The following is a 12,829-nucleotide window of genomic DNA, read 5'->3' on the forward strand; positions in this document are numbered from 1 at the left end:
GATAGAAACCATGTTTTCAGACTTTACTTCAGAAATATCTTAACTCAGTTTTTTGGATCAAAAATACAAATTTTTCCTGATCTTAGTAAAAATACTCAGAGGAGGAGGAGAGAATTTCTAGGACTTAGGTCTCGGGTTCTCTCCTTAGGTGGTACCTTCAAATTGAAATTTGCCTGTAGATGTATAATTTCTTTAAATGATGTGTATTATGTATTTTTTGAACCAGATAAACTGCGTCAGTTTATAGTTGCTAAAGAAAGTGTGGGTGGAAAAGGTCCGGTCACCCCAGTAGGGAGCTGAAACCGCAAGCTGGGAATGGTCTCTGCCCTTACAGTTTAAACAGTTTGCTTTCAAATTTGAATGTACAATTTCCTTGTATCTTGACCATATTATTGTGGACGAAGTAACAATATAATTTCTTACTTGTTCCTTGATGTAAAGGACAAAATATTTTCTCATTATTCTTTTTTTTTTTTCCTGATTTTCCTGCATTTATATTATGTAAATGTTTATTTTGAAATAATAAAGATTAAATAAAAAAAAATAAAAAAAAAAAAAAAAAAAAAAATATATTATTTCTGTGTTTTGTATTTTATGTAGACCCCTGACGCAGGTGCTAGTCACCAAAACACTGCCCGTATTGGGTCTTTTTGTCAAGGCTTATTCATTAAAGAACTGTGTTCCATTTTTAAAGGCCCGTGGTGCTGTTTTTTTTGAATGAACATCTCTCCAACATAAACCAACTTCCCATGAACTAGACAAGCACCTCCCTCCCAAATATGAACTTGATCCCCCATCCAAAGATGCGCTCCCCGCCACATCCCAGTAGGTCCCCTTGGGCTTATCTGAACATCCATGGTGGTCCAATAATTAAGATGGGCGGGAAGGAACCTCATTCACTCCTGTGCCTAGCAGTTCCAATGGCGCAATGGTCATCATGATCTCCAGCGGTAGTATCGTGGTACTACCACTAGGGTCAGCTCCTAATGATAGTATCTCAACTCTACCATTACAGGTCTTAGCAGCCATTTTGCTGTTGGTCCACTAGAGGCAGGAGTGAATGCAGTTCACTCCTGCCTATCTTAAGCACTGGATCACCATGGACGTTCAGGAGGCCTGAGTGGGGCATCTTTGGTTTTGGGACTCATGTCATATTGGGGTAGTGCTTGGTTCAGTGAGCATGGGGGAGGGGGCCAGGTCTTTTTTTTGCAGGGTCATGAGAGAAGGGAGAACACAGGCTCATACTCGCATATTTAGTACTGCTTTTTTTGCAGTCCTATCTGCCTGCTTAACTACAGTAATGAGGCACTGAATATTGCCAGCACCCGCATAACTGCTCACTCCTCTGACTCCACCCTCATAACACCCTTGTCCTGCCCAGTTTCAAGATGGATGGTTACTGCTGATATTCAGCGGCACTGTCCACTTAATTGATGCTGAATATTGGTGGGTGGCCTGATCGAAATGTAAGCATGCAGGAGATTCTCCTGCCCACTTAAGTCAGTTTGAGTATTGGGCCCATTATTTTTTTTTTAATAGAAAATGTTCTTAGAGCAAGGAGTAGGGAGGAATCCAAATCTGATCCCACCAACATAATTGCTGGAAGAAGGGAAGGGATGGACCTAAAATCCTCTGGGTAATACCACAGTAACAGACTTTTTTTCTTGATCCTGAATTAAATCCCTGCCCTCTGAGTTCTACTGGTCAACCAATTCTCCAATGGCTAACAGCAGTCTAGAAGAACTGCATGGTATATCCATCAACTATCTGCTTGAGACAGAGAAATAGTGCTGAGATGGGAATGCAAAGAGCCCTTTATAGGGTAGAGCTTGCAAGTGATTGTTCTCTGTGTTCCATATGCTGGTTGCCGGGCACAATCCACTGATTCTGGACTGGCCTGGTAGTGACAATAAGGAAACTCCCTTTAGCTTTATCACCATCTCCTGCCCAATATCTCCCTCTGTTTCTGTCTTCTCTATGCCCAGCCCATTACACCTGTTGTGTACATACGTTTTCTAAGTGAGGAGAGGTCTCCCTTCGTTCTTATTCTCACCCCTTACCACAAGCAACCTTCCATATCTCTCTTCCCCAGAATCTGCCCCTTCTTCTTCCCATTTTCTCCCTTGCCCAGTGTCCATTCCTCTAGCTTTTCATTCTCCTTGTACCCTTCCCAGTATCCAGCCCCAGCTTCCCTCCCTTGGTATCTACCTTTTTTCCCTTGGTGGAAAGCTGTGCCACGGCTCTCCTCTGCTAAACCTTCTCTTCAATGGTAGCACCATGAGTACATTCACATTGTGTAGTCACAGATCTACACATCTTGATGTGATTTCACAATGTCATTGAAGAGAAGGTGGAGAGGTGGGGAACTGGGCACAAGCTCTCATTTCTCCCCATCAGCTCTGCTCAATCTTTGGCTGGTGGGGCCTGAGGATCCCTGCCAGCCACGTTCCTTCAGCTTGCAGTTCTGCCCTGTTTATGCCATCAGAGGATCCAGAATCCAAAACTGTAACCTGGAGCCCTCAGATACCAATCAAAGGTTACAGATAACAAGTAGTTACATTAGATGAAAAAATTAGCTTCCACTTCACTGGAGTTTATTTAAGGTCAAAATCTGTATCCTGCCGGAAAACAGTGAGTAGAAATGTGGAGATTTAAAATCTGCTTGTTCTTATTCAATATGGAACCAATAAATAATTTCTATATTGTAAATAATGAGGCAGATTGAATCCTATTATTCTCTTATTGATATGATTTAGGGTCTGATATAGTGAGAGGAACAAAGTCCCTGCAGAAACTGACTCAGATGGAAACAAGGATACCCCACTCTCAGCTTTTCAGCTTTCTTCTCTTTGTTAAATTTAAACTTCTGAAGATTTTTCAGCTGCTTTCTCAGATGCACCAGATACTTGTTAAATTTATTCTGTGAACATTAAACATCTTTAGTTAGAATGTGATTATTGGGGTGAATACTCAACCAGTGGCATCAGTGTTTATTTGACGCTGGTAGCATTATTCAGTTATTCAATGCTGGACCAGGTCTGTGCATCAGCATTGAATATCCAGTTATGTGCAGCCAAGCTAGCGTACATTCAATTAAGTGTGATATTCAGCTCTTATCCGCATAACCTAAACCAGATAAAGATAGGACTGTGTTTTATGTGGTCCCATTTATCCAAAAAAGTTTGATGGTTAAATGCTGAATATCACTTAACCACAAAAATAATCAACAAAACCTACAGCAATAGCAGGTTTTCAGCACATTCCTCTGGATTCTACATAGCGTGACCTAGGTTACGTGCAGAAATAAAGTCATATTCTGTATTTCCATTTATCACTTAATTAGTTAACAAGCCAATCAATCCCAATAATTGCCACTTAACAAGCAATTATCAGCATTAATTGGCACTAATTGGAATTTACGTGCACCATTTGCTAAGCATTTTCAGTAAAGTGGTGCGCGTAAATTCTAATCCAAGTTGTCAAAAAGGGGGCGAGGTCATAGGCATGGAATGGGCGGACTATGGGTGTTACTAAAATCTATGTACATTGTTATAGAATATACTCGCTCCAAACCTAATTTAGGGGTCAGCATTTACACCAAGTTTTACTTGGCGTAAATAGGTGCGACTAAATCTGTTTGCGTGGACAGCCACTCTGTGCATTCTATACAGTGTGAGGAAATTTAAGCCTATTCTGTAAAGTTCACCTACATGTAGGCGTAATTTATAGAATGTGCCTAAGCATATTTTTATTCCATGCAGATTTTTTAGGCTTGATATATAGAATCCATTCTATTTCACTTAAATTTCAAATATTTTATGTGTGCTCAGATAATTAGAAGAGACCAGCATGGATAAATAATCCTAAATATGTGCATAGTGTGATCTCAGACAGCGAGGATCTCCAGGAAAAATTTATGGAAAGATGAGGACTGACAAGCAGAAAAGTGAATGGAAAATAGGTTTTATTCTTAACATTTCAATTGTCATTGTTTCAGTACTTATTACACATCATAAAACATTGAGATTTAACACAAATTATATAGAAGTACAATAAATCCCTGTCCTGATAAGTTTACAATCTAACTTAATATTCTTCCACCCTGAGAACAGAGCTGTAGATTTTCATGTTATTATATTCAGAATATGTAATCCTGTCTCTGTCTTTCTCACTGTGTCATTGAGTCACCCTCCTCACATTCACAGGTTCTAATCCCAACTTTGTACCCCCTCACATTGTATCACTGAGACCCCTCCTCACATTCACAAGCTCTAATCCTATCTCTGTTCCTCTCACTGTGTCACTGAGACCCCTCCTCACACTCACAGGCTTGTTGTGTACAATTTTTGATATTGTGGGCTATGATTCCATCATAATTACACTTGGTAAATACATATTTTTGTCAATTTGTGTGGACTCCTGCAATAGAGACTTGAAGTGAGTTTCTTGGTTCATCGTCTGGTTATTCACACTCTGTGACTTTATGGAATTGCTTGTCTTTTTTTTTTTAATTTTGGACATCTTCAGGAGTGGACCAAAACCACCAAAGAGGGAAACAGAATCCAAAACTAGTCCATATCCAGCAGGAGTGTGGGAGGATATACAGTCTATCCATTCAGGAAACTAATCAAAAAGAGGTAAGTGCAGCTGTGTATCCCCTCCAGTCCCACTGACCACTATTTCACTACCTGGTTAAATGGCTTTAAATATCAACCTGTAATATTTCTGGCAGTGATTTCTTCAGACATGTTTAACATAAATTAGTACAATCCTTCCACGTCTCACAATCCTGCCAGAGACTGCAGCTGTAAATCCTGAGCCTGACTCTCTCATTCCCAGGATGCCACTGGCCGGATTCGTGGAGTTGTATCAGTACTAAAGAATGGTCGGAGTGTCTCTGTGAAGGTACTGGTGAAGGTGTGTAGAAGAGATTTATCATTTAAATTGTAAAGTGAGACCTGTCCTGCCTCGTAGTCCAGGAAAATCCCCACTGCCTGAGGTCTCTCTCTTAGGGACGGCAGGATCTGAAGGGAGGGAAAGGTTGAGTATTCACTATTGCACAGCTTCACTGTCCAGTATCCATCCCCCAGGTACGCATTGCCCCCGCCCTTCCTCTTCACAGAATCTTTACACACTCCCAACATCCAGAAACTTGTATCTTCCACCTGCACCTCCCAGTAATGTCTCCCTGAGGTGAAGCTCTGACACCCCAGCACAGCATGTCTAATATCAAATCTCTCAGGATTGTCCGGCAGGTTCTGTTTTGTTCCCCCTCTGACACTTTTCCGATCCTCAGACACAAGGAGAATAGGATGAGCAGTTTCCAGAGTCACATCCACTGCAGAAAGGAGCACATTAATAAATGTGAGCACACACTTCTCATTGGCTCCCCACACCCACCCACCTCTAACCTTCATCGACTAGTTCCTCAGTCAGTCACTAATAGCAGCCACTATTGGCTATTATTCACTGGCAGCCTCATAGATCCCAGTGTTTCCCATTAGACTGATTTTATGTCTCCATGAGTTAATGAAAGAGAGGATCTGATTGGTTAATTCTCCACCAGGATTCCTTTAACTCACAACCCTACTGTGTCCAATCACATTCAGTTATTAGGAAAAGCAACTGTGCAGTACTATTTCTTCTCAGCAGGCAGTGGAAGGACACATCTGCATAGACAGAATCTTCACCGTATTCCAGGGATATAGCCATGGGACGGGGCCCAGGCCCCCCCATTCTTGGCTCAGACCCTCCAGTATCTGTTCGTGTATTTGTCTGGCATCCTCCCCACCCCACAATCTGTGTGACCCTCCACATCTCATAGTCCAGTTTCTCTCTCTTGCTTACCTCCTCTCCACGGTCTGGCATCTCTTTCACTTCCTTACCCCATACCCCGCTGCAGTTCTCTGACTTTCCAGCAGCATAAAGCATCATCTCTCAAGGCAGCCTCACCTCTTGCTGTCCCTGGAAGCTTTTTCTCTAGCATCCTGCCTATGCGGGAACAAGAAGTGGGGCAGAGAGAAAGCTTCTGGGGTCAGCAAGGGGGGAGGCTGCCTTGAGAACTGATGCTGCCAAAAGGTTGTACAACAGCAATGACAGTTGGAGGGGCGGCAGGGAGGGAAGTGAATGAGATGCAGCACCTCAGGGAAGAGGGGGGAGAGAGAGAGAGAAACTGGACAATGAGATGTGGAGGAGGGAAACATAAATGATAGATTGTGCGGGGGCGGGGGGTGTTGGGTGAGAGATGCCAGATTGCAGTGGGTGAAGGGACAGGGAAGAGTAAGTTTGAATAAGGAAGGTGGTGGTGAAGAGAGGGGGAAAGACATTGGACCCATAGTAGACAGACAGAAATATCAAATAGACAGGAGACCCTGGAAAGGCCAGAAAATGTATGGGACTTTGGGGGGAGGGGAACAGAATAGAAGATAGATGGCACTAAGGGGTGGGGGAGAGATGAGAACAGATTAGAGGATGGCGGGGGGGGGGGGCAGAGTACAAGATGGATGGCACTAGGGAGTGGGGGGGGGGGGAGAGAAGGGGAACAGAGTAGAAGATGGATGGGACTGGGGGGAGAGGGAGAACAGACTAGGATGGTGATTGAATGGGAGTGTTGGGGAGGAGAGCAGGGAATTACAGATGGGAGAGATCGAGTGGGAGCTTGTAGGAGATAGTGAGTACTTAACAATTGGTAGGTATGAGTGGGGGTATGTTGATGGATTGGGAGAATGAGTGAAGGTGTGAAATGGGGGTAAGAGAAAGGAGATAAAGTGTGGGGATATGTTGATACATAGTGTGAATGACCTGAAAGAATGGAGAGAGAATGAGTGGACTGAAAAGGAATGCGGGTACTAGGGAGCAATAGGAGAGGAAGGGGATAGGTTTCTGAAAGGGTTGAGTGAAAGCAGAAATGAGGTGAAAAAGATGGTAAGAGAGAGGTAATAGGAGATGGGATAGAGGGTAAGAGAAGAATGGTCTTGAGGCAAGAGAAGGAAGGAGAGACAGGATTGCAGCTGGGGCTAATGATAAAGGTAGTGGAGGGTAGGTTAGGGCTGAGAGGGTCTGTACAACAGGGGCGTAGCCAGACCTCTGCAGGAGGGGGTATAGAGCCCGAGGTGGGGGGGCACTGTTTGGCCGCCTCCCTGCCACCGCCAAAACCCTCTCCCATTGCCGCCAGGTATCTTGTTTGCTGGCGGGGGTCCCCAACCCCCGCCAGCCGAAGAGTCTTCTTCAGTGCCAATCGACTCCGGCGCCTTCGCTGTGTGATGATGTTTCGAGCACGTCCTGTATGTAGCTCCATGCAGGACGTAAGGCATCAGAAAGCGATCATCACACAGTGAAGGCGCCGGAGTCAACCGTGCTGAAGAAGACTCTTCAGCTGGCAGGGGTTGGGGACCCCCGCCAGCAAAGGTACCTGGCGGTGGCAGGGGGGCGGAGGTCAAATGTAGAGGGGGCCAGGGCTTAATATGTGGGGGTCCATGCCCCTGCTGTACAAAATATGGCAATGAGGGGGAGTAAAATATGGGGGGAGACAGTGGGCACTGGGAGTGATGGAGGGGATGAGTGGGAAATAGGAAAAACCAGTAGGTAGATGAGAGAAAGGGAGAAAAGGTCAAATCAAATGAGCTTATCTAAACACAGAGAAGATAAAAGTGGAGGGAAAACATAAAAAGAAAGATCAGTTCCAGATAGATATAGAGAAGGAAAGGAAGAAGACAGAAGAGAGAGAGAAGAAATGGAAATACCAGCCTGGTAAAGAATTTAGGACAAGACTAATGCAAGGAAAGTGGAAAACAGAGTAGGACCAACCCAATTAGAAAAATAAAATGCCCAGAAAACAAAGGGTGAGAAAAGTGGAGATAGTGGACATAGGGGCTGTAGAGTGACAGAAAGGAGATGCCAGGTCAGGATGGAGGGAAGACAGGGGAAGGAATGGAATGGGGAAGATGCTGGCTTAGAGAACGAGGAAAGAATGAGGGAATGCTAGATCAGGTAGGGAGGAAAAAGGGATATGGGAATATGCTGGACATGGGGGGCTGGATTTGTAGGATGAAGGAAAATTTTGGACATGGGGTGAATAGGAAGACAGAAAGGATATGCTGGATATGGTGGTGGTGGTGTGGGGGTGGGTTGATAAGAAGACAAAAGGGGGTGCTGGACACTGGATGGAGACAGAGAAAGTGATATGCTGGACATGGGAGAAATAGGGAGATGCTGGCACAGAAGAGGGAGAGGGGCATGAAGGGATGCATGACACAAGCGGGAGTAGGTGTTGGGGAGAGATGCCTGATGGAGTTGAGGAAAGAGGATATGTTGGATGGAGGGGGTGAGAGACAGAAGATACTGATCAGAAAAGTGAACTTAGAGGGGAGGAAAGAAAAGAGAAGGTGCTGGAAGAGAGGGGGAGTTAGCAAAAATACCGGGGAAAATGTATTTATTTATGTTATGACATTTTTATTCCACATTAGCCCAAGAAGAGCTGAGGTTCAATGTGGCTTACATGACAAACATCAGTAGAATGGTACACATTTTGAAAAGTATGAATTCTTATAATACATCATATAATATTAGGTTGAAATTTAAAATGAGCTGTTTCAACGTAAGTAACAATAATCCTGAAATACACAATTCTATATTGAGAACTGAGAGAATAATAAAGCAACTAAGTTGACAATTTCAATATAGAATTGATAAATAAGGAGACAATTAGAATGTTAGCGAGTAAAACTATACTAAGGTAATCTTTAGATAGGTAATCTTTAATTGTAGAGTGATCAAGTAACAATTTGATTACCCAAAAGATAGGAAGTAATTATGAGAGATAGAATATGATATAGAAGTATCAAACATTGTTCAGCTCAAAATTAGTTCTTTACGTTATTGAAGGTTGAACTGAAAAAATGAGTTTTCAGTAAGCTTCAAAAAGCATGTAATCATTTGTGTATCTAATTTGTTTAGGAAGAGAGTTCCAAGTTTTGGTGCCTTGATATGAGAAGTTGGCAGTATTTATTTTTATTTATTAGGATTTACCGCCCTTTTGAAGGAATTCACTTAAGGTGGTATACAGTAAGAATAAATCACATGAGTAATAGGCAATTACAGCAGTAAAAATATTCAAATAACAAAATTAAGTATGGCATAGTATACTACTTACAATGTCAACACAATACGTAATAGAACATTTTAATTGACAGTTGTTTTTTAGGTTACATTCTTGCAGCTAGGAAAATGTAAGATATTCCCTGGATGATGTAATAGCGTTACGTGGTAGTAATTCAATGAGATCATTCATATAGGATGGTGACAGGCCGTGCAGAATTTGATGAATAACTGCCCCCCAAAATCCCCATAATCACCATTTGGAGCATAAACATTAACCCGAATGTAGCTGTCCATCCAAAAGCAGTATCACTAATAAGTATCTCCCCATTTTATTCCATATTACCTTCTGTATCTGCTAAGGCAGTCATTAAAATGATCAGCACCCCTCTGGCCTTAGTACCATCAGTAATGGAAGCAAAATAAATGTGGGGGTAGCTGCAATGCCTGAAAAGCTTCTCACATGCTGGGTTCAGATGTGTCTCCTGGTTCAGGACAACATCCACCTTAAGGCAAAACAGCTCCCAAAAAGAGAAGCTGCCATTTCATAGGCACATTTAATCCTCGAACATTGAGGAGCACCAAAGAAAGGTCATCCCAACTCACACACCACACAATCCACCACCAGCCATGCCCTAGTCCAAACCCTTCCCAACCCTCTCCTCCCTCCCTCAATCTGGGGCATCTTTGGAAAAGCCAGGGGAAACACCTGCTTGAGGAAGCGCTCTCCATTACCTATCCCCAATGTTCTAAATAACAGCAGCAATAACATGTAAACATTTAAACCCGAATATGCTAACCAAGTTAACTGGATCACAATCTAAAGCAAGGGTGTAACAATCTCTCATTCTAGGGAGGAACAGCCAGTCCCCAATGCAACCAAAATCAACCCCCCAAGGCAAAGAGAGTCCCTGCAATGTCTCCTGAGAAGCATAACTTAGAAAACTCACCTACGTTGGATTCTTAGGGTAGCTTACTGGCTCACTGATGATGCTGCAGGCGCTTGTGACCTTTAGTCACCCTCTACCACTTCGAGTGGCCCTTCGCCACAGAAGAAGGCTGTTCAGATGGTGGAGCTGTTCCTGATTTGCCCTCTGGGATAATTCCCTGGGCCTCCTCCAGCATATAGATCTGGTGTAGTTGTCAGTCCTTGTAGAAGAGGAGTGCAAATGGATAGCGCTATCTGTATTTAATCCTAGCTTACATAACCAAGCAGTAAAGGGTCACAGCTCAGAGTGTCACTTGAGGGTGGCACTAATTAAATCTTGGTAGACTTCCACTTGATTGGAATCCCACTAGAAATTGTTGGCCTGTCATGCCACTTTAAGAATCTTCTCCTTCATCTTATAATCACAGAAACAGGCCACAATGTCTTTGGCCTGATTATTCCCAGGGCTCCCTAGAGCCCTATGGGCCCACTCCAGGAGAATCGATGCGGGTCAACTGTGGTCTGCCCATCGGACAAAAGAGTGCTGCACCATTGTCTCACAATCCACGTACACGGGGGTATCCGGTAGACCCTGGAAGCATAGATTCCAGCGCCAGCTTTGGTTCTCCAAATCCTCCAGCTTATCCATGCATTGTTGGTGTCTACACAGAGATCTGCAATCTGCTGGTCAAGTGAGCCCAGGGCTTCTGTTTGCTCTTCTAAGCATCCTTTTGCATCTTCAATGCGGTTCCCCAGCTCCTGGAATTTTCCGTGCAGATCGTTCACAGCGCCGCCAGGTCAGTGTGTACTGCCTTGATATCTGCTTGCACCTCCTGCAACCATTCCTTCAAGTCCCCGATGGAGTTCAATGGGAGATGTGAGGGCAATGGGAGATGTGAGGGCCTGACACCTGTCCCAAACAGGTCAGGTAGAGAATCAGCAATGGGAAGCGGGGCCTTTAGTTCAGTTGTGACTTTGATTATATATTTAGTTTATATGTGTACTTTGTATGTTTTGATATATATGTTTTTGTATTTATATATCTTTTTACAGACCATGGTTGCCATACTGGGAAAGACCAAAGATCCATCAAGCCCAGCATCCTGTTTCCAACAGTGGCCAATCCAGGTCACAAATACCTGGCAAGATCCCAAAAAGTACAAAACATTCTATACTGCTTATCCCAGAAATAGTGGATTTTCCCCAAGTCCATTTAATAATGGTCTATGAATTTTTCCTTTAGGAAGCCGTCCAAACCTTTTTAAAACTCCGCTAAGCTAACCACCTTTACCACATTCTTTGGCAACGAATTCCAGAGTCTAATTACATGTTGAGTGAAGAAAACTTTTCTCCGATTCATTTTAAATTTACTACATTGTAGCTTTTCATTGCATGCCCCCTAGTCCTAGTATTTTTGGAAAGCGTAAACAGACGCTTCACATCTACCCGTTCAACTCCACTTATTATTTTATAGACCTCTATCATATCTCCTCTCAGCCGCCTTTTCTCCAAGCTGAAGAGCCCCAGCCGCTTTAGCCTTTCCTCATAGGGAAGTCGTCCCATCCCCTTTATCATTTTCGTCGCCCTTCTCTGTACCTTATCTAATTCCACTATATCCTTTTTGAGATGCGGCGACCAGAATTGAACACAATATTCGAGGTGTGGTTGCACCATAGATCGATACAAAGGCACTAATTGTACCAACTAGCAATCAGCTATTTGTTTTTTACAAATATTTTGGTCAGTTTTTTTCATATTTTATTGTTACTTTGATTCATATTCATGTAATTTATTGGTTTTTGTATGTTTGATTTTGTAGTTTGTTTATATACATAACTTTAGAATGCATATGTTTATTTTAATGTTATATTTAATTTTTTTAAATATAGACTCCTGAAGCAGGCTCACCGTCGAAACACAGGTCTATGTCAAGTCTCTGAAATAAATGATTTATCAGAATTAGACATCTCTGCGTTGTTCCTGGACAAGCCTGGTCTACTTTCCACTATCTTTGTTTGAAAGCAGGCCTCACAGGTACACAGCATAAGGTGAAAGCTGTAGGCAAAGCTTTTACTCCTCAGGACTACCAGACTTGAAAGCAGACTTCACAAGGACACAGCATAAGGTGAAAGCTGTAGCAAGGCTTTACCTCTCAGGGCTACCAGGCTTGGAAGCAGACTTCCACTGGAACACAGCATAAGGAGAAAGCTGTAGCAAGGCTTCAGGTCATGGCCTCACAAAGAAACAGAAGTTGGATCAAGCAGAGCCCCAAGCAGGCCTGAGCTCCATCATGGATAATTGCCAGAACACTGAGCACATTTGGAAGCCAGCTTAAGAAGAGATCAGTGCTGATGACATCACCAGCTTGGCCTCCACTACTCTACAGTGACCCCACATGTCACTGACTGGAACTGCAGATAAGTTTAGTAGGTTTAGAAGGAGGAACAGGGCACGGACGAGCAAGGCATGGACATCGGTGACGACGACCGTGACACTTGTCTTTCCTTCATTAGTGGATATTTGAGTAATTGTCCTTCTCTTTTACCCCTTTCTCTTAATGAGCTGTGTTCCTGTGAAGCCTGCTTTCAAGCCTGGTAGTCCTGAGGAGTAAAGCTTTGCCTATAGCTTTCACCTTATGCTGTGTTCCTGTTCCAGCCAAGCCAAGCCTTTTTCTGAATCCTGTTCCAGTCAAACCAAGCCTGTTTCTGAATCCTGTTGCAGCTAAGCCAAGCCTGTGAGTCCAGAGACTTCCATGCCTCAGCTGAAATTCCAGTCGCCCACAGTGAGTCCTTGGTCACTGTATGC

At 43.4% G+C, this 12,829-nt stretch overlaps 1 protein-coding gene across 1 annotated transcript in view; it reads right to left on the minus strand.

Moving 5' to 3' along the window:
• Positions 1-4,498: 4,498 nt before the first annotated feature.
• Positions 4,499-12,829, minus strand: part of LOC115466358 (butyrophilin subfamily 2 member A2-like) — a 223,353-nt gene continuing 215,022 nt past the window's right edge. The window contains exons 20-21 of the mRNA XM_030197547.1: positions 4,798-5,338; positions 4,499-4,745 (exon numbers count right to left, since the gene is read on the minus strand). Coding sequence (XP_030053407.1) covers positions 4,830-5,338 — 509 coding nt within the window. The 3' untranslated portion in view covers positions 4,499-4,745; positions 4,798-4,829. The remainder of the gene's footprint in view (positions 4,746-4,797; positions 5,339-12,829) is intronic.

This window comes from Microcaecilia unicolor, chromosome 3, assembly GCF_901765095.1.
Source record: "Microcaecilia unicolor chromosome 3, aMicUni1.1, whole genome shotgun sequence".
Lineage (NCBI taxonomy): Eukaryota > Metazoa > Chordata > Amphibia > Gymnophiona > Siphonopidae > Microcaecilia > Microcaecilia unicolor.